This window comes from Vigna umbellata, chromosome 3, assembly GCF_029865625.1.
Source record: "Vigna umbellata cultivar VRB3 chromosome 3, Vumbellata_1.0, whole genome shotgun sequence".
Classification (NCBI taxonomy): domain Eukaryota; kingdom Viridiplantae; phylum Streptophyta; class Magnoliopsida; order Fabales; family Fabaceae; genus Vigna; species Vigna umbellata.
The window spans coordinates 42,167,084-42,190,251 of NC_142167.1; the positions used below are offsets into that span (position 1 = coordinate 42,167,084).

At 32.0% G+C, this 23,168-nt stretch overlaps 2 protein-coding genes across 2 annotated transcripts; both read left to right on the forward strand.

Annotated features, from left to right (window-relative positions):
* The first annotated feature begins 1,917 nt into the window (after positions 1-1,917).
* Positions 1,918-5,868, forward strand: LOC148202529 (uncharacterized). The gene is made up of 12 exons (XM_088109642.1): positions 1,918-1,929; positions 2,027-2,130; positions 2,245-2,347; positions 2,535-2,658; positions 2,752-2,801; positions 2,947-3,021; positions 3,115-4,009; positions 4,126-4,319; positions 4,418-4,699; positions 4,875-5,075; positions 5,161-5,249; positions 5,451-5,868. Exons 1-12 carry the CDS (start codon positions 1,918-1,920, stop codon positions 5,665-5,667), a joined length of 2,346 nt encoding a protein of 781 aa, XP_087965768.1. The 3' UTR covers positions 5,668-5,868.
* Positions 5,869-8,489: 2,621 nt separating this feature from the next.
* LOC148202530 (uncharacterized) lies at positions 8,490-19,801 on the forward strand. Its single transcript, XM_088109643.1, has 13 exons — positions 8,490-8,599; positions 15,963-16,014; positions 16,112-16,215; positions 16,330-16,432; positions 16,620-16,743; positions 16,837-16,886; positions 17,032-17,106; positions 17,200-18,094; positions 18,211-18,404; positions 18,503-18,751; positions 18,959-19,159; positions 19,245-19,333; positions 19,535-19,801. Exons 1-13 carry the CDS (start codon positions 8,490-8,492, stop codon positions 19,749-19,751), a joined length of 2,463 nt encoding a protein of 820 aa, XP_087965769.1. The 3' UTR covers positions 19,752-19,801.
* Positions 19,802-23,168: the final 3,367 nt, after the last annotated feature.

The window sequence follows — 23,168 nt, forward strand, 5'->3', positions numbered from 1 at the left end:
TGATTTTTCAAGATTTTGCTGGGTGATAATTAATGTTAAGGGTTACAAGTGGATTGGTATTATGTGTTGTGATCATAGAATAGGGTACTTTGGCATGGTTGTATTTTAGGTTTTATGTCACAGTTATATTCTGTTTGTAATGGTTGACATCCTAAGAAATTTTGGTGAATAAATGTGATTGATGATGTAATAGCAGTTGCCATCACATAGCTTTTTGTTTTGGCCGAAATATCAGCATAAACAGTGTTTAAACCCATGCTTAGAAGGGTTAAGAATGAATGATGTAGTCGGTTCAGATGTTGTATAGTGCGAAAAATGGAATAAGAGAATTGGAGAATTTATGATTGTTTGAAAAAACATTTTATGTAGAGTTTTACTTTATAATTAATTTGGAGTTTTGGTTCATTTTTCTTGAATTGTACATACTTATTGATTTTGGATTTTCGCAACGATATTATGATTTTAAAAATTTTTACTTTTCAATCGTAATTGTGGCATCCTTGGATGTGACTTTTTTGTATCAGAGTAAGATTTTTGAAAAAACTTTTAGGACTTTTGATGAGTGAGTTCGTCTAACTTTTGTTGTAAGACTTTAACGCATGCATAAGTGTATGATTGTATGGAATGCATGTGTATGTATATGTATGACTGTGTGGATTGCATGTGTATATATGAACGTGTGGATTGGTTTTAAGACTTTTGTGAAGGAATCTAATGTTGTATACGATTTGGTAATCCATGTGTGAATTGTTCTAGAACTAATTCAATTTATTGTGAACCTATGTAGTTTGTTGTTTGCACGATGAGAATATATGTAGAGTCTTTCTTGCTATCTATAGTTGTGAATAGATTGTAGTTTTTGTTTTGTATGATACATTGGGCAATTTGTTGTGATGTTCTTTTGATCTGTTAAAAAATTAATGTTGTTATTGTATTATGAAAATTGTAATTTTTTTTGGAGAGTATTTCAAGTTTTGAATGGTATATGTTTCCTTATAAGTGCAATTTTCGGGGTCAAAAATTCTTTAGAGAAGAGGTCTTAAAAATAAGGTAGTCTTGTAACTTTGGTGTTTTTGTTCAGAGGTTAGTGTTATTTAGGGCACACCTTTTTTTTAGAACATGATTGCTATGTTATAGAAAAAAAAATGTCTTTTACCTTTTATTAATTAGGTGCAACAAGTTAAAATAGGGGGTGTAAAGAGAAAAAGAATACAAATTAAACAATGTGGGAATATAATAAAAAGATATTATATAAATATATTACTCCTTATGGGCCTTTATTATAAATAGAGTTATGGGCCTTTATTATAAATAGAGTTATGTGTATATTCCACATAAGAAAAATTAATATCATATATAGTTGTCATTATATTAGACACCTCCTAAATATATAGAAATTCTGGCTATTAGGAAAATAAAGAGAGAGAGAGAAACGTTCTTAGAAAGAAGAAAAGGATTGACCGTACAAAAAACCTTAGTGCAAAGGGAGATTTTTTGTGATCCTTGAGAGTGTAGATAAAGCCTTAGTATTGGCTAAGGTAATTTGTTACGTTGATTTGTTATGTTGTTGATTTGTTAAGGTCTTGAATTTAATTTTTCTAGGTGATATAATTGGTTTTTCAAGATTTTGCTGGGTGATGATTACTGTTAAGACTTATAAAAGAAACTTCTGTGAATAAATGTGATGGATGATGTAGTAGCAGTTGCCGCCTTTTGTTTTGGCCGAAATATCGGCATAAACAGTATTTAAACCCATGCTTAGAGGGGTTAAGAATTGAAGCGTGGTTGGGAAATTTCAGTGGGTATTTGCACTAGTGAGACGTGATCCAGAAGTTTATCTGGTATTTGTAAGTGAGTATTGGGTTGGATTGGCTTAGCCATCCAAATACCATATTGCTTTTGATGAATGCTGATGCCATGAGTAATTGCGTATGCTAAGACTGTTGTAGAAAATACTAGACATTTCACATTATAAATGTTCCACCCATTCCTGTTTTCTAATGCATTTTATTTTATGGCTTTTCAGGGATATAGAGTACCTTTTGCCTGTGTTATTATGGACACCAACACCAAGATGAAAACTCTAAGATGGAAATTGCCAGAGTTTCGTAAACGTTTTATGAAACAATGGTAAGATGCATACCAATACCAGAATATTATTGTAATTTCTCGTGTTACATTCAATTATTTTAGCCCTGTCTTGTGTGTCACGTTAACTGATTATCAAGTTGTTAATTGTTGTAGCTTGGAAGGTGTAGTGAATCAAAGTGATGGACCTTCGACATCTGGGCTTGTTCGACAACTGCAAAGATTTGAGCTGAAACTGAATGGTGCTGCTGACAATGAGGTATATATTTTGGGATTGTGGGAACAAAGTTACAATTTTTGTTATCCGGAAAGAATTCACTTTCAAATTGATAATTTCTTCATTGCATCTCATTGTCAACAAATTTATGTATTGTAATTCCATGTGAAGAATTCGTTTTGAAAACTATAATAGTCTTATCGAGTTCGTGATCTGCATCTATTTGCAGGCTGAGTACTGTCATTGGTTATCTAAAAAGACAAAGGAACTATTTTCACAACCACCAATGAATGCTGAATCCAAACCTTGTCTCTCAAACTCTAATGCCTCAGGGGAAGTCTTCCCTGCTCAAGGTATTGAGATGTGCAAGGCTTGTTCTCTTTGATGCTCCCAACATGTGTGATTTTTTCTAGCTTTAATGATCATGTTTACCTATTCTATTTCAGAAACTGGAAAATCTGCAGATACGGATTGGAAGGAGCAGGTTTACCAAGAGGTAATGAAGAAGTTGTTTCTCTTCACTTTCTTTTCCTTCTACCTTGATATTGAATGCATATTCCATCATTTTTTTAAAATTTTCTAACGTGCACTGCAAAAGATATACATTTTTTGTAACTGTATATTGGTCCTTTTAATTGCAGATTCAAAAGATGAATAGTGCCTATTTTTCAAAAGTTTATGTCTCTTATCTAGAGATGAATAAGGCGCTTCAACAGGTTGGTGATTGATTCAAGCAAACTATGATCCTAGATTTACACATTTTTTTCTTGTTACCACTAATCTTTTATATTTATGTTAAATTTCTTCAGCTTGCGTCTTTTCTTCAAGGATCAAATACAGATCTTTTGGAAAAACTGATGAAGAAAATGAAACAAACAGGATGTGTTTTGGCACTCTTCAAATTGAAGAAATGCCAAATAACCACCGATACCAAGAAGATTCTAGATGAAGCAGAAAAGTTTGTAGAATCTAATTTTTCCCCAAAGAATGTTTCTTCCCATCATCAAGGTCCATCACATTCTAGTATTTCTCCATTGAAAATAATTGAAACGAAACCATCACAACAAGCATGGGGAACACAGAACTACTATATGAGGAAGGATGTTTCTGGGGAAAACAAGCCCTGCTTAAAAGAGAAGCAAGTGAAAATAATGGAAACGAAACCATCAACTCAAGTATTGGGAACACAGAATTTTCATATATGGAAGGATGTTTCTCAGCAAACCAAGCCGCAGCAAGCGAAAATAACAGAAACGAAATCATCAGCTCAAGTATTGGGAGCACAGAATTTTTATATATGGAAGGATGTTTCTCAGCAAACCAAGCCGCAGCAAGAAAAAATAATAGAAACGAATCCACCAACTCAAGTATTGGAAACACAGAATTTTCAAATATGGAAGGATGTTTCTCAGCAAATCAAGCCGCAGCAAGAGAAAATAATAGAAACGAATCCATTACCCCAACCATTGGGAACACAGAATTCCTGTATATGGAAGGATGTCTCTCATCAAAACAAGCCATGCTTAAAGGAGCAGCAATTAAAAATAGTAGAAGCGAAACCATCAACACAACAATTGGGACCACAGAACTCTAGTATATTGAATCTTGTTTCTCAGCAGAACAAGCCATGCTTAAAAGAGCAGCAAGTGGAAAAACAATATAGCAATTTCCCACAGCATGTAGATCAAGTGTCTATCATGAAAGGTACATCTATTAATTCAGGTTTTTTTTTAATCAGTTAGGGTTGTACATTTTTATGCTATGTTTTCCATGTTATCTGTGCTTACTGGAAAATGTTTTTTACAATTTTTCAAACTCAGGTCCTGACAATGCCGTACAGAAGCAAGCCCAAGGTTCAGAGAAAGCAAGTGAAGCATTGAGGGTGAGTGTAAACAGTCTGGAGACTTCAGCTTCACCCTTGACCGAAAACTGCAATGAGCTTAAAGAATTTTCTGATAAATCTACGCTGAATTTTGATGAGCCAAGTGATGAAGTGAAGCGCATTCTTAGAGTGGTTGGTCTAAAACTTGTGGTTTCCATGCTTCTTATTTGCATTTCTTTAAATCATAAAAAGTGGTTGTCCTAAATTCTATTATTGTGATATACTTCTAGTTAGCCGTCATATCACCTGAAGCATTGAGCGCATCAGTTAATGAAATGAGAGACGCAGTCTATTTGAATGATGTGATGGCAACTTCAGAGTTCTTAGATGAACCACGAGAGATGGTTCAACAACAAAACCAACCGGACCTCATTGCACAAACTGAGAAAAGTGAGGCATTTTCACAACCTGGTAGGAAAAGGTCTCGAAGCCACAGTTTCAAGCAGTTGTCTGATGCTGAGGAACCTGACTGGACTTCAGTCGCATATAAAAAAAAGAAGCCAAGAATTTTGGTAATATACCTTCATTCTAGTTTTTTTCCACTAATTTTTTTTTCACAAATGCACTCTACTGAATAATAATATATCATTATTTTGTTTAGTAAATTCTGCAACTCTAAATGCACTACTTAGGTATCTGTTTCTTAATTTCTGCATTCCCTAACATTAGCATTGGTAACTCTAGCAGGAAAATTCTTGTCTTTTAGAAGAATTAAAGGAGATCAACCATCGATTGGTAGACAGTGTGATTGTTGTTGGAGAAAATGTCAGCTTTCTTAAAGCGCCGGGAGTAGCGGCTGAGGATAGTGAAGGGTTGGTTATCGAATTCCTTTTCAATGCAGTATCGTTCAATATGAACGTAGAATCTCATACTTTTGCAGATAAAAAGGTGAATACTTTATATTCTGTTATGAACTTTGCACACATTGATTTGTTGTGTTCTGTTACATTAACCATGAATATTTGTGATGCAGTCAATAATCAAACCATTAAGGTTGTTCGTTCCTACAAATTATCCAACTTCTTTGCCTGTTATTGTAGACAAAGAGCTGTCAGAAGTCAGGTTAGATATTAAGATGATTTTCTTCTGTTTATATTCTTAAGCAGTTATTCATTAAGTCATGTTTGTAAAATTATGACTATGAAACTATTTGAATGTCAGAAATATTGGATCCTATAAATATTAAGTTTCATATTTCACCAACAAGAATTTTATCTCGATAGTTTAAATCTCCCTTGATTCCTTTTTATTCAACTTCAACAGTACTGAATGCCATAAAGACCTATCAACAATAGCAAAATCAAAGCTGATTCGCTTTCTGAGATGCTTCGATCGGACATGGTCACTTGAGGATATAGCAATGTCATGGGAACGTTGTGCCAGAGAAACAGTTCTTGAGTGTGCAAAAACCTTTGGAGGAGAAACTTTTAGCTCAATATATGGAGAGTGGGAAAATTATCGAACTGAAGTCATGGCTTGAATAGATCAATCATATACTTTTTTTTTTTTGCAAGGCATGTCTTCAACAGCTCCACAGTAGAATATAGCTTTAGAGTCAAGTTGATACAAAACAATCAGTTTTGTCCGAATTTGATAATATATATATACAAATTTTTTGACTGATTATTTCTGATAAACTCTTCCTTCAATTACTTTTTTTGCATTCACAAGATTCAAATAGCATAAAATCTTGCTTTAATATAAGATGCAGTCCGGTACCACTCAGTCTAATACACAACTTTTCAAAGAAATTTTCTAAAAATCAATTGGTATATATATGGAAGATATTTGTTGTTTATAATTGCCAACATTTATTAGAAGATTTAAAGTTTAAATAATTTGCCTATGGATGTCTTTCAAAGACAGTGTGCAAACCAACACATTTTAAAATAATTTTGTTAACATTCTAATATTATACATGTTTTCATGTTTTTGTAAGTTATTATAAGAAAATCACAAAATTCATTGATAATAACCAATATTAGTTGATAATTTACATTATTTTGACAAATTACTAAAGCTCGATCGTCAAATATATGTAAGTAAAATGATGGTTAATAAATTTTTTTAACTGATTGAAAATTAATCGGTAATTACAAATAACAAAAAATCTCTGTATAAATATTTGTAAAATTTTGGCCCTCCTTATTCTAAGAACCTATAAATAAACGTTATTTACATTTTGGACTTTTTCATACTTTTCCATTTTTTTATGTGTAATATTGACTTATTATATCTTTCATAGATGATTAAAAAAAAGGTAAAATACCCTTATATATAGTGGGGTTTGCTAACACGAGTAATCTGTTTTTCAGATGAGAGAGAAACAAATTGGATAAGTGAGAAAGGTGGATTAGCAAATTATCTTTTTGAAAACATTGTTTACTTTCAAATTTGTAAAACTTGTAACCTCAAGAAGGAGAAATATGCATTTAAATTGTAGTTGGTCTTTATTCTTAAACAATGTGAGATTCTTGGATATTGTTTAGGTCCTAAATCTGTTGAGATAATATCATTCATGTATCTAACGTATTGTCCATTATAGGGTCTGGATCTATTATCACAATGTTATCTTTAAAAAATATTTTAATATCAACATCTGTCGACGGATATGGGTATCCGTTGAAGGCTCAACGAATATTTTCCTTAATTATTTTAATTTTTTTACAGTTATTCATAAAATATATTTTAACGTTTTAGTTTATTAATTTATTATTTTATAAAGTTTTCTATTTTTATTTTTGAAATGAATTGTTTAAGTTTTATATATTTAAATGAAGTAATATTTTGATATATTTAAACTTTTTAAATTTATTGAATTAAATATTATTAATTTTATTATATTGAATGTTAACTGTTAGTAAATTTTTTGGTAAGAGATGATCAGAATTTGACTTTTAATTAAAATTTGTAAAATTTTGCCCCTCCTTATTCTAAAGCAGAAACCTATAAATAAAGTTATTTACATTCTGGAGGGACTATCATTCGAGGAGCATTGGAAGCTAGAAAGCAACAATCGAAGATTTTTTCATACTTTTCCATTTTTTTATGTGTAATATTGACTTATTATATCTTTCATAGATGATTAAAAAAAATGTAACCGCACAGTGAGAATAAAATTTCTGAAATTATAAATCATATATATATATATATATATATATATTATTGATGTTTGGAAAATAGTAACTTCAATTTTAGATTTTAAAGAAAACCGAAAATTGATTTCTAATGTTGATTTAGATTGCTCAGAAATATTTCTAGATATTTGAATAATTAATTGTTATATTATTTCTGTAAATGTAGTTCTTTTTCATAATTATTGAGAAATAAGTTATTATCAGAGGAATTTGAAATTTAAACATCAAGAAATTTAAACATCAAGATATTTGAAATTTAAACATCAAGTAACTTCATATGTGCTTTGTTGTGGTTGTATTTTACTTTTGGTATGACATGAGTGTAGTAAATGAAAGAGTAGTCTTTCGTAAGGAGGAAAACTACACATGTGTTTTAGTGTGATGTATAGGCGACATGAGAAAACTTGAGATCATCCTAACTCTATTTGTTGGAATCATGTAGATGAAAATAATTAGTTGAGAAGGTTAAGGGAGGTTCATATTTAGAGTAATCGCAATAGTCATACTTAAGAGAGATTTAAATTTACCCTAGGTGAGGAATGTTAAGGTGAGAGTCACGAGAATGTTCCTAACCGAACGGTGGACTTTAGGAGTTCACTTAAAACATTTCCTAGGTCAAGAATGCTAAGGTGAAAGTTACGAGAATGTTCCTCACCAAGCGGTAGACTCTAGGAATTCACTTAGAATGTTCCCTAGGATAGGAATGCAAAGGTGAGAGTTACGAGAACATTACTCACCGAGCGGTGGACTCTAAGAGTTCACTTAGAACGTTCCCTAGGTTAGGAATGCTAAGGTGATAGTTACGAGAACGTTACTCACCGAGCGGTGGACTCTAGGAGTTCGCTTAGAACGTTCTCTAGGTCAATAATGCCAAGGTGCTCATAATGAATTTTTTGTCGACGTCCTTTACTTGTCGAATGGACTGATTGTATCGATCCATAAATCCATCAGGATTTCATCTTTTCTTTGTTTAATTTTCGTTAGCTCCATATAAGTAAGGTTTTGGGCTCGATTGGAAGCAAACTGTTGTTCAAACAAATTTCTTAGCATACCAAAACCGTCTATGGTACGAGGGCGAAGGGAATGAAACCACGTTAGGGCTTCTCCTTTAAGTGATAGGGAGAATACCATGCGCCAAACAAAGTCATTAGGCGAATATATCGCCATGGCGTCCACAAATGATCTTAGATGCTCCTTCGGATCCCCCAATTTGTCGTACTTGTCAATCGTTGGAGGCATCTTCTCTGGCTCTTCCATAATGGCCACTGTGAACGGGTGAAGCAACCGGCCCGACCAGCATTAGTTGGGCGAACGAAACTAGTCCTGGAACTGTTCTCCTCTTGAGCAGCTCCCTCGGGTTCAGTTTGAGCAAGCTCCACTGTAGGAACATGAGCAAGCACCACCGGCTGTTGATTTGATTGTTCCCTCTACCCCACAACACACTCCGCTCGCAAGGTTGCAATCTCTGCCTGCATGGCTTACATTTGCCTCTACATCTCCTCCACTAAGGCCAAAGGGTCTGGTTGTCCTGCCATCCTTATGGTCTCAACTAGGTTTCTTCTGCTATCCTCGGCCCCACGGTGGGCGTCAAAATGTTTCTGTTGGATTGGGACAAGGACGGATCCTAGTCAACTCTCCTATATGGACGAACGTTTGCTCATTTCTTCCGTTCTGGATGATCGATCGGTTTAAGGGGGGTGACCTGCAGAAGGTACTTTGACGCTCAAGTCAGATATCTATTTTCTGAAGGTCTAAAGTAATCAAATTATAGAAAGTGTATCTTACTCGAAATTAGACCTCTACTTGTTTACAAAAATAAGACCTATTAATTTACCTCTTAATGTCACATTAATCACTCATCAATAACAATTACCATATTAATTACGTTTTAACTATACTCAACTGCTTTTGTGCCCGATCGGTTCCGAAGTTCTTTTTCGTACCTTAATCGGTCGGTTCATTCGACTCAAACACGTAGTAACATTTGATCCGTCAGCTCTCACCCTATAGTAACACATGTCATTGACACAACTACTTCAATTATTAATTAATCTCCTTATTGGTGTCTTATAAAGCCTCTAATAGAGATTGTCAAGCTATCAATCAAGATATTATTCAATTGTAGAAGGAATTCTTCCAACATGTTTTGATTATTTTGTTTTATGCTTGATATGTTTGCTAAATCATATGGTAGTTAGTTGTCTATAGAGAAGAATTTGCTTATGATCTTTAGTTATTCTTGATTCATTTATTTCCTTAATTATGGATAATCTATTTGAATCAATTTCACAAGTCAAAAGAGATAATGCTTTATGAAACTTATTCAAGTAGTAGAGAGAGAAATAGAACAATAATACTAATTAAATTCAAAATTATGTAGCTTCTTTCGTTAATTATAAATTATGCACCATTACAATAGCTAATATATGTTGTGTGCTGAGCCTTTTCACAAGTTATCATAGACAAAGTTATGGAGCTAGCTTATAAGAAAAAATTGAAAATAAAGTTGTTCTAATTTTTTCTTGTTTCTCTATTCAATGAGTTGATTATTAGTAGAATGTGGATGTTGTTACAAGTTAACTAACAATAAAATTAAGCTATTTAACATATTATTTCCAACATATTTTCATAGAAAATTCCAAGAGCTAAATGTTTGCAATTGTATTGTTGATTTTTTTTCTTTTATAGGATACCAAGTTAAATGAGAAAGACAATTTTCTCAGCACATTCGTTAAATGAATTAAGACATCAGATTCTTTTGATTTCAAGTATAATGAAATAGCAGTTTTAGAGTTATAATTATCTTTTTCAAAAGATTGTTTACTTTGAAATTTGTAAAACTTGTAACCTACATCCAAGAAGGAGAAATATGCATTTAAATTGTCATTAGTTTTTACTCTTAAAACAATGTGAGATTATTGGATATTTTTTAGGTCCTAAATCCGTTGAGATAATATCATTAATGTATCTAACGTATTGTCCATTATAAGGTCTGGATCTATTATCAATATTTTGTTTTTAAAAAATATTTTAATATCAACATCCGTCAACGGATATGGGTATCCGTTGAAGGCTCAACGAATATTTTCCTTAATCATTTTAATTTTTTTATAGTTATTCATAAAATATATTTTAACGTTTTAGTTAATTAATTTATTATTTTATAAAGTTTTCAATTTTTATTTTTGAAATGAATTGTTTAAGTTTTATATATTTAAATGAAGTACATATTTGATATATTTAAACTTTTCAAATTTATTGAATTAAATATTATTATATTGAATGTTAACTGTTAGTAAACCTTTTTTAAATTACTTATGTAATTTTATTTAATTTAATTTTTTTTATAGTTAATAAATTATGAAATTAATTTTTAAATTTTTTTAGAATTAATTAGCGTAATTGTTTATTTTATTTAATTTTATTGAAGTTAATAAATTAATTATTATTAGTTTAATTTTTTTAATTTGAATTTTTTTTTATAGTTTACTAATTATATTTTAAACAATATTTTATGTGATTTTGCTTTATGTAATAATTTGACTTTTTAGACATGGCAAGAACACGCGGTGCATCATAAATTAGTTCTCGAGATGCGAGTTCTCGAGGAAAGAGTTATGCGCAAGGCGAAGCTAGGAGAAGACTTACCGTTTTTGCTCGGAGAAGCATGTAGTTTCTATTGAGATGATCATATTGCTGAGGAGCGAGCCTTTGAGGAGCAGACATATGAGGCCTATGAGACTCCTGTTCATTGAGGTCTCTGACGACGATGTTTATTAGAAGATATTTATTCTTAATGGCTTGCCAAGACTTAGGAGCAAAGACTAATTTATTAGAATATTTAAAGTTTTTACTTATGGATGTCTTTAAAATTCATTGATAATAACCAATATTAGTTGATAATTTACATTATTTTGACAAATTACTAAAGCTCGATCGTCAAATATATGTAAGTAAAATGACGGTTAATAAATTTTATTAACTGATTGAAAGTTAATCGGTGATTACAAATAACAAAAAATCTCTTTATAAATATTTGTAGAATTTTGTCCATTTACATTTTGGAGGGACTATCATTCGAGGAGCATTGGAAGCTAGACAGCAACAATCGAAGACTTTTTCATACTTTTCCATTTTTTTATGTGTAATATTGACTTATTATATCTTTCATGGATGATTAAAAAAAATGTAAAATACCCTTATATATCATGGGTTTTGCTATTAGTTGGTACATTTTAGAATGTATATTTCCGTTGGTACATTTTAGAATGTATACCAGGTTTTAGTAGACAAAAATACCCTTATATATCATTGATTCTAAGTTTTAAGGTTAAGGGTATTTTAATAATTTTCATTATAAAAACTAAAAAAAAAAACCGCATTACTCATGTCTCTCATTCCTTTCAACACTTTCTCTTTCATCTCTCTCACTCCAACCTTTTCTCTGTCATCTCTACCGTGACTTAATTTAAAAATGAAATTTAATAATAATAAGGGAAAATATATGATACAGTTCTCCAATAAAAAATCAACATCAACATCATCAATTATTTTGTTATTAAAGTGAAAAATAAATGAACGGACAGTGCAAGAACAACACATTGCGATGCCGCGGGTTGTGTGTGGGTGAGGGAGAGTATGGAGATGAGAGAGAAACAAATTGGATAAGTGAGAAAGGTGGATTAGGGTTAGGCAAGTGTTTCTGATTTTTTCAATTGGAGTTACAGTAGGGATGATAAAGAAAAGGTTGGAGTGAGAGAGATGAAAGAGAAAGGGTTCACAGGAATGAGAGAGGTGGGTAAGGGTTTCAGGATTGTTTTTTTAGAATGAAAATTATTAAAATACCCTTAACCTTATAAAAACTTAGAATACATGATATATATATATATATATATATATATATATAAGGGTGTTTTTGTCTACTAAAACCCGATACACATTGTTAAAATATACCAACTGAAAAACAATATGTTTGGAAAATAGTAACTTCAATTTTAGATTTTAAAGAAAATCGAAAATTGATTTTTAGTGTTGATTTAGATTGCTTAATCAGAAATATCTCTAGATATAGAATTTGAATAATTAATTGTTATATTATTTTTTGTAAATGGTGTTCTTTTTCATAATTATTGAGAAATAAGTTATTATTAGAGGAATTTGAAATTTAATCATCAAGAGATTCATAATTAGTTATATTAATAAATTTTAATAATTATGTGTATTATTGGTGTGTTGCAATTATATTTTGATATTGTGAAGGTCTAGAAAATAGAACATTAGAAGTGATAGGATGTTCTAAATAATGAGACTTTCTTATTCTAATATTAAAAGTTAAAAAATATTAATAAAAGTTTAGTTTGCAAATTTTATTATCTAAAACATATCATCTCTCTGTGTTCTCTCAAAGCTAATGCAAATTTGTTGTGTTAAATTATTTTTGTGTTGTTTGAAATAATTTAAAATGAATTCAATGCATGTTTATTTGGAATTGGGAATGATTTATTGTAATATGACTGTGAATATGTATGACTTGCGATGTGAGAAGGATTTCAAGGAAAAGTTATTGTAATGGTTTTATTTAGTGTATGTAGGGATTCCGTATTCGGGACCATCCTGTCACTTTAATAACCATCTAGTCTCAAGTAAAGAAGGGTGGGGTATGTCTTGAACAGTAGCAGGAGATCCTTAGTTTAGTTGTTTTTCCTTGGCCATAGATGTTTGACGGATTAACCTTGTCTATGGCAGCTTGAGTAAACAAGTTGTCCCACCACACACAAGTGTTGGACTCCTAGAGTCAGACATCAATACATGTATCCGGATAGTGAAGTCCAAAGATAATGTTGATATGCTTAGAATTTGTTTGATTTTATTTGTGTTTAATTGTGATATTTATAACTCAATTTTATGGATGATTCTTTGGTAAAATTAAATTACCCTTTTGTCTTTGTTTGGTTGTGTGATTGTGTTTCTCATCAATCTATCATGACTTTTTCATTATGTATTCTCATTGGGTGAGCTAACAACTCACTAAGCAAGTGCCAAAACTCATTATATCTGGTGATATCTTGAGATAATTTTTAAATTTGTAAATATATATAGTATATAACAATATTCAAACATATCTTTTAAAATAAATTAAACCATTTAAATATAAGTAACAAACCATTTTATCTTTTAATTAAAATATTTAACCAAATTTATATATTTCTCTAAATTATTAAAATTTCTACAATCTCACGTTAAAGTTTATTACTATCCCTACAATTCATACATGTATAATATTTTAAATGAGCTTGGATGTAAATAATTTTACAAACTATTTTTTTATATTTGGATCTAATATTATATAATAAAATAAAGACATTCGTATTTTGTAAGTGTATATAAATTTGTTTCCTTTAATTTTATCATTTAAGTATCTACTTCTTAAACTTAAATAACTAGTCATAATAAAAAAAATCATCTGCATCATTAAATAATTATCTATATTAAAATGATAAAATTGATTTATCTTTAAAATTATCTTTTCACAAAAGATATTTTATAATTTAATAATACTCTATATTTTAATAATAATAAATATTTTCACAAAAGATATGTTATGTAATATATCGCTTTGGGGGCACGGTTGCATAAGAGACGTGACACACCATATTGCATGCTTTACAAATTACAGAACTGTTATTTCACTCTGTGTCAATAGTCCATTAACAAAGGTATGGTTTTTGAATTTAATTTTACTAGGTGATATAAGTTCTTGATTTTTCAAGATTTTGCTGGGTGATAATTAATGTTAAGGGTTATAAGTGGATTGGTATTATGTGTTGTGATCATAGAATAGGGTACTTTGGCATGGTTGTATTTTAGGTTTTATGTCACAGTTATACTCTGTTTGTAATGGTTGACATCCTAAGAAATTTTTGTGAATAAATGTGATTGATGATGTAATAGCAGTTGCCATCACATAGCTTTTTGTTTTGGCCGAAATATCAGCATAAACAGTGTTTAAACCCATGCTTAGAAGGGTTAAGAATGAATGATGTAGTCGGTTCAGATGTTGTATAGTGCGAAAAATGGAATAAGAGAATTGGAGAATTTATGATTGTTTGAAAAAACTATTTTATATAGAGTTTTACTTTATAATTAATTTGGAGTTTTGGTTCATTTTTCTTGAATTGTACATACTTATTGATTTTGGATTTTCGCAACGATATTATGATTTTAAAAATTTTTAATTTTCAATCGTAATTGTGGCATCCTTGGATGTGACTTTTTTGTATCAGAGTCAGATTTTTGAAAAAACTTTTAGGACTTTTGATGAGTGAGTTCGTCTAACTTTTGTTGTAAGACTTTAAGGCATGCATAAGTGTATGATTGTATGGAATGCATGTGTATGTATATGTATGACTGTGTGGATTGCATGTGTATATATGAACGTGTGGATTGGTTTTAAGACTTTTGTGAAGGAATCTAATGTTGTATACGATTTGGTAATCCATGTGTGAATTGTTCTAGAACTAATTCAATTTATTGTGAACCTATGTAGTTTGTTGTTTGCACGATGAGAATATATGTAGAGTCTTTCTTGCTATCTATAGTTGTGAATAGATTGTAGTTTTTGTTTTGTATGATACATTGGGCAATTTGTTGTGATGTTCTTTTGATCTGTTAAAAAATTAATGTTGTTATTGTATTATGAAAATTGTAATTTTTTTTGGAGAGTATTTCAAGTTTTGAATGGTATATGTTTCCTTATAAGTGCAATTTTCGGGGTCAAAAATTCTTTAGAGAAGAGGTCTTAAAAATAAGGTAGTCTTGTAACTTTGGTGTTTTTGTTCAGAGGTTAGTGTTATTTAGGGCACACCTTTTTTTTAGAACATGATTGCTATGTTATAGAAAAAAAAATGTCTTTTACCTTTTATTAATTAGGTGCAACAAGTTAAAATAGGGGGTGTAAAGAGAAAAAGAATACAAATTAAACAATGTGGGAATATAATAAAAAAATATTATATAAATATATTACTCCTTATGGGCCTTTATTATAAATAGAGTTATGGGCCTTTATTATAAATAGAGTTACGTGTATATTCCACATAAGAAAAATTAATATCATATATAGTTGTCATTATATTAGACACCTCCTAAATATATAGAAATTCTGGCTATTAGGAAAATAAAGAGAGAGAGAGAGAAACGTTCTTAGAAAGAAGAAAAGGATTGACCGTACAAAAAACCTTAGTGCAAAGGGAGATTTTTTGTGATCCTTGAGAGTGTAGATAAAGCCTTAGTATTGGCTAAGGTAATTTGTTACGTTGATTTGTTATGTTGTTGATTTGTTAAGGTCTTGAATTTAATTTTTCTAGGTGATATAATTGGTTTTTCAAGATTTTGCTGGGTGATGATTACTGTTAAGACTTATAAAAGAAACTTCTGTGAATAAATGTGATGGATGATGTAGTAGCAGTTGCCGCCTTTTGTTTTGGCCGAAATATCGGCATAAACAGTATTTAAACCCATGCTTAGAGGGGTTAAGAATTGAAGCGTGGTTGGGAAATTTCAGTGGGTATTTGCACTAGTGAGACGTGATCCAGAAGTTTATCTGGTATTTGTAAGTGAGTATTGGGTTGGATTGGCTTAGCCATCCAAATACCATATTGCTTTTGATGAATGCTGATGCCATGAGTAATTGCGTATGCTAAGACTGTTGTAGAAAATACTAGACATTTCACATTATAAATGTTCCACCCATTCCTGTTTTCTAATGCATTTTATTTTATGGCTTTTCAGGGATATAGAGTACCTTTTGCCTGTGTTATTATGGACACCAACACCAAGATGAAAACTCTAAGATGGAAATTGCCAGAGTTTCGTAAACGTTTTATGAAACAATGGTAAGATGCATACCAATACCAGAATATTATTGTAATTTCTCGTGTTACATTCAATTATTTTAGCCCTGTCTTGTGTGTCACGTTAACTGATTATCAAGTTGTTAATTGTTGTAGCTTGGAAGGTGTAGTGAATCAAAGTGATGGACCTTCGACATCTGGGCTTGTTCGACAACTGCAAAGATTTGAGCTGAAACTGAATGGTGCTGCTGACAATGAGGTATATATTTTGGGATTGTGGGAACAAAGTTACAATTTTTGTTATCCGGAAAGAATTCACTTTCAAATTGATAATTTCTTCATTGCATCTCATTGTCAACAAATTTATGTATTGTAATTCCATGTGAAGAATTCGTTTTGAAAACTATAATAGTCTTATCGAGTTCGTGATCTGCATCTATTTGCAGGCTGAGTACTGTCATTGGTTATCTAAAAAGACAAAGGAACTATTTTCACAACCACCAATGAATGCTGAATCCAAACCTTGTCTCTCAAACTCTAATGCCTCAGGGGAAGTCTTCCCTGCTCAAGGTATTGAGATGTGCAAGGCTTGTTCTCTTTGATGCTCCCAACATGTGTGATTTTTTCTAGCTTTAATGATCATGTTTACCTATTCTATTTCAGAAACTGGAAAATCTGCAGATACGGATTGGAAGGAGCAGGTTTACCAAGAGGTAATGAAGAAGTTGTTTCTCTTCACTTTCTTTTCCTTCTACCTTGATATTGAATGCATATTCCATCATTTTTTTAAAATTTTCTAACGTGCACTGCAAAAGATATACATTTTTTGTAACTGTATATTGGTCCTTTTAATTGCAGATTCAAAAGATGAATAGTGCCTATTTTTCAAAAGTTTATGTCTCTTATCTAGAGATGAATAAGGCGCTTCAACAGGTTGGTGATTGATTCAAGCAAACTATGATCCTAGATTTACACATTTTTTTCTTGTTACCACTAATCTTTTATATTTATGTTAAATTTCTTCAGCTTGCGTCTTTTCTTCAAGGATCAAATACAGATCTTTTGGAAAAACTGATGAAGAAAATGAAACAAACAGGATGTGTTTTGGCACTCTTCAAATTGAAGAAATGCCAAATAACCACCGATACCAAGAAGATTCTAGATGAAGCAGAAAAGTTTGTAGAATCTAATTTTTCCCCAAAGAATGTTTCTTCCCATCATCAAGGTCCATCACGTTCTAGTATTTCTCCATTGAAAATAATTGAAACGAAACCATCACAACAAGCATGGGGAACACAGAACTACTATATGAGGAAGGATGTTTCTGGGGAAAACAAGCCCTGCTTAAAAGAGAAGCAAGTGAAAATAATGGAAACGAAACCATCAACTCAAGTATTGGGAACACAGAATTTTCATATATGGAAGGATGTTTCTCAGCAAACCAAGCCGCAGCAAGCGAAAATAACAAAAACGAAATCATCAGCTCAAGTATTGGGAGCACAGAATTTTTATATATGGAAGGGTGTTTCTCAGCAAACCAAGCCGCAGCAAGAAAAAATAATAGAAACGAATCCACCAACTCAAGTATTGGAAACACAGAATTTTCAAATATGGAAGGATGTTTCTCAGCAAATCAAGCCGCAGCAAGAGAAAATAATAGAAACGAATCCATTACCCCAACCATTGGGAACACAGAATTCCTGTATATGGAAGGATGTCTCTCATCAAAACAAGCCATGCTTAAAGGAGCAGCAATTAAAAATAGTAGAAGCGAAACCATCAACACAACAATTGGGACCACAGAACTCTAGTATATTGAACCTTGTTTCTCAGCAGAACAAGCCATGCTTAAAAGAGCAGCAAGTGGAAAAACAATATAGCAATTTCCCACAGCATGTAGATCAAGTGTCTATCATGAAAGGTACATCTATTAATTCAGGTTTTTTTTTAATCGGTTAGGGTTGTACATTTTTATGCTATATTTTCCATGTTATCTGTGCTTACTGGCAAATGTTTTTTACAATTTTTCAAACTCAGGTCCTGACAATGCCGTACAGAAGCAAGCCCAAGGTTCAGAGAAAGCAAGTGAAGCATTGAGGGTCAGTGTAAACAGTCTGGAGACTTCAGCTTCACCCTTGACCGAAAACTGCAATGAGCTTAAAGAATTTTCTGATAAATCGACGCTGAATTTTGATGAGCCAAGTGATGAAGTGAAGCGCATTCTTAAAGTGGTTGGTCTAAAACTTGTGGTTTCCATGCTTCTTATTTGCATTTCTTTAAATCATAAAAAGTGGTTGTCCTAAATTCTATTATTGTGATATACTTCTAGTTAGCCGTCATATCACCTGAAGCATTGAGCGCATCAGTTAATGAAATGAGAGACGCAGTCTATTTGAATGATGTGATGGCAACTTCAGAGTTCTTAGATGAACCACGAGAGATGGTTCAACAACAAAACCAACCGGACCTCATTGCACAAACTGAGAAAAGTGAGGCATTTTCACAACCTGGTAGGAAAAGGTCTCGAAGCCACAGTTTCAAGCAGTTGTCTGATGCTGAGGAACCTGACTGGACTTCAGTCGCATATAAAAAAAGAAGCCAAGAATTTTGGTAATATACCTTCATTCTAGTTTTTTTCCACTAATTTTTTTTTCACAAATGCACTCTACTGAATAATAATATATCATTATTTTGTTTAGTAAATTCTGCAACTCTAAATGCACTACTTAGGTATCTGTTTCTTAATTTCTGCATTCCTTAACATTAACATTGGTAACTCTAGCAGGAAAATTCTTCTCTTTTAGAAGAATTAAAGGAGATCAACCATCGATTGGTAGACAGTGTGATTGTTGTTGGAGAAAATGTCAGCTTTCTTAAAGCGCCGGGAGTAGCGGCTGAGGATAGTGAAGGGTTGGTTATCGAATTCCTTTTCAATGCAGTATCGTTCAATATGAACGTAGAATCTCATACTTTTGCAGATAAAAAGGTGAATACTTTATATTCTGTTATGAACTTTGCACACATTGATTTTTTGTGTTCTGTTACATTAACCATGAATATTTGTGATGCAGTCAATAATCAAACCATTAAGGTTGTTCGTTCCTACAAATTATCCAACTTCTTTGCCTGTTATTGTAGACAAAGAGCTGTCAGAAGTCAGGTTAGATATTAAGATGATTTTCTTCTGTTTATATTCTTAAGCAGTTATTCATTAAGTCATGTTTGTAAAATTATGACTATGAAACTATTTGAATGTCAGAAATATTGGATCCTATAAATATTAAGTTTCATATTTCACCAACAAGAATTTTATCTCGATAGTTTAAATCTCCCTTGATTCCTTTTTATTCAACTTCAACAGTACTGAATGCCATAAAGACCTATCAACAATAGCAAAATCAAAGCTGATTCGCTTTCTGAGATGCTTGGATCGGACATGGTCACTTGAGGATATAGCAATGTCATGGGAACGTTGTGCCAGAGAAACAGTTCTTGAGTGTGCAAAAACCTTTGGAGGAGAAACTTTTAGCTCAATATATGGAGAGTGGGAAAATTATCAAACTGAAGTCATGGCTTGAATAGATCAATCATATACTTTTTTTTTTTGCAAGGCATGTCTTCAACAGCTCCACAGTAGAATATAGCTTTAGAGTCAAGTTGATACAAAACAATCAGTTTTGTCCGAATTTGATAATATATATATATACAAATTTTTTGACTGATTATTTCTGATAAACTCTTCCTTCAATTACTTTTTTTGCATTCACAAGATTCAAATAGCATAAAATCTTGCTTTAATATAAGATGCAGTCCGGGTACCACTCAGTCTAATACACAACTTTTCAAAGAAATTTTCTAAAAATCAATTGGTATATATATGGAAGATATTTGTTGTTTATAATTGCCAACAAGACTTAGGAGCCAAGACTAATTTATTAGAAGATTTAAAGTTTAAATAATTTGCCTATGCATGTCTTTCAAAGACAGTGTGCAAACCAACACATTTTAAAATAATTTTGTTAACATTCTAATAATAGTTAGTTAGTAGGGATGGGAGTCTATATAAGAGGGTGAGGAACTCTTGTAAGAGTTTGGTTTTTGTTATTTCATTTACATAGACAGGACATTTTATATCCTTTGGAGGGGAGTACTCCCTTGGAGGTTTTGTGTGTATTACAGAAGAAATATACAGTTTTCTTTCTTCTTTTACTCTATGTGAGAAGAGTTAGATAGTTTCCTGTTCAAGAAACCTAGCAATTTTTTTTCACAAATTACTTCAAGTTAAACATATGTAAGTAAAAGGATTGTTAATAAATTTTACTAACAAATTGAAAATAAATGGGCAAATAATTTTATGTTCTTTTTACCAACTCATTTATTGATAGAAAATTCATCCATAATAATAATTATAAATTTTCAACCAATTTTATTAATGAATTTTAAGACAAATGTTATCCAATAGACAAATCTATCCGTAATAAAAGATATAAATTATTTATAAAATTTACCAATAGATAAATTATTCATCAAAAACCGAAAATTGATTTCTAATGTTGATTTAGATTGCTCAGAAATATTTCTAGATATTTGAATAATTAATTGTTATATTATTTCTGTAAATGTAGTTCTTTTTCATAATTATTGAGAAATAACTTATTATCAGAGGAATTTGAAATTTAAACATCAAGAAATTTAAACATCAAGATATTTGAAATTTAAACATCTAAGTAACTTCATATGTGCTTTGTTGTGGTTGTATTTTACTTTTGGTATGACATAAATTTTAATAATTATGTGTATTATTGGTGTCTTGCAATTATATTTTGATATTTTTAAGGTCTAGAAAATATAATATTATAAGTGATAGGATGTTCTAAATAATGAGACTTTTTTATTTTAAATTCAATGCATGTTTATTTGAATTTAGGAATGATTTATTGTAATATGACTGTGTAATATGTATGACTTGCGATGTGAGAAGGATTTCAAGGAGAAGTTCTTGTAATGGTTTTATTTAGTGTATGTAGGGATTCCGTATTCAGGACCATCTTGTCTCTTTAATAACCATCTAGTCTCAAGTAAAGAAGGGTGGGGTATGTCTTGAAGAGTAGCAGGAGGTCCTTAGTTTAGTTGTTTTTCCTTGGCCATAGATGTTTGACGGATTAACCTTGTCTATGGCAGCTTGAGTAAACAAGGTGTCCCACCACACAAGTGTAGGACTCCTAGAGTCTAACATCAATACATGTATCCGGATAGTCAAGTCCAGAGATAATGTTGATATGCTTAGAATTTGTTTGATTTTATTTGTGATATTTATAACTCAATCTTATGGATGATTCTTTGATAAAATTATATTACCCTTTTGTCTTTGTTTGTGTGATTGTATTTCTCATCAATCTATCATGACTTTTTCATTATGCATTCTCATTGGGTGAGCTAACAACTCCCTAAGCAATTGCCAAAACTGATTATGGTAGAGAGTAAAAGAGGCCTTCTCGTTGGGCAGGACAATCTCTCGTTGGGCAAGTTAGTTTTTCATGTCCGAGTCATCTCGGGAAAATTTTTATTTTCATTGTGTTAATCGTTGGATCAAGCTGAAATTTTGACAATTTGTTGTCTTAAACATATAAATCTTCTTTTTCACGGTTGGGATCTTTGATTAGAGGTCTATAGGTTGAGTTGTGTTTTTCCTTCTTTTGATGTGCTTAATGGAAATGTTGGAAGTCATTATTATGCTAATGCAATAGAAAATGAATTATGTATTGTTAATGTTAATTGAATTAAAGGATGCGTGATGATTTAAGATTGTATAAGGATGTGATGTATGAACGATGTATCAAATTCATATGTGCTTTGTTGTGGTTGTATTTTACTTTTGGTATGACATGAGTGTAGTAAATGAAAGAGTAGTCTTTCGTAAGGAGGAAAACTACACATGTGTTTTAGTGTGATGTATAGGCGACATGAGAAAACTTGAGATCATCCTAACTCTATTTGTTGGAATAATGTAGATGAAAATAATTAGTTGAGAAGGTTAAGGGAGGTTCATATTTAGAGTGTTGGCAATAGTCATACTCAAGAGAGATTTAAATTTACCCTAGGTGAGGAATGTTAAGGTGAGAGTCACGAGAACGTTCCTAACCGAGCGGTGGACTTTAGGAGTTCACTTAAAACATTCCCTAGGTCAAGAATGCTAAGGTGAAAGTTACGAGAATGTTCCCTAGGATAGGAATGCTAAGGTGAGAGTTACGAGAACATTACTCATCGAGCGGTGGACTCTAAGAGTTCACTTAGAACGTTCCCTAGGTTAGGAATGCTAAGGTGATAGTTACGAGAACGTTACTCACCGAGCGGTGGACTCTAGGAGTTCGCTTAGAACGTTCCCTAGGTCAATAATGCCACAGTGCTCATAATGAATTTTTTGTCGACGTCCTTTACTTGTCAAATGAACCGTTTGTATCGGTCCATAAATCCATCAGGATTTCATCTTTTCTTTGTTTAATTTTCGTTAGCTCCATATAAGTAAGGTTTTGGGCTCGATTGGAAGCAAACTATTGTTCAAACAAATTTCTTAGCATACCAAAACCGTCTATGGTACGAGGGCGAAGGGAATGAAACCACGTTAGGGCTTCTCCTTTAAGTGATAGGGAGAATACCATGCGCCAAACTAAGTCATTCGGCGAATATATCGCCATGGCATCCGCAAATGATCTCAGATGCTCCTTCGGATCCCCCGATTTGTCGTACTTGATAATCGTTGGAGGCATCTTCTCTGGCTCTTCCATAATGGCCAATGTGAACGGGTGAAGCGCACCGGCCCGACCAGCATTAGTCGGGTGAACCAAACTAGTCCTGGAACTGTTCTCCTCTTGAGCAGCTCCCTCGGGTTCAGTTTGAGCAAGCTCCACTGTAGGAGCATGAGCAAGCACCACCGGCTGTTAATTTGACTGTTCTCTCTACCCCACAACACACTCCGCTCGCAAGGTTGCAATCTC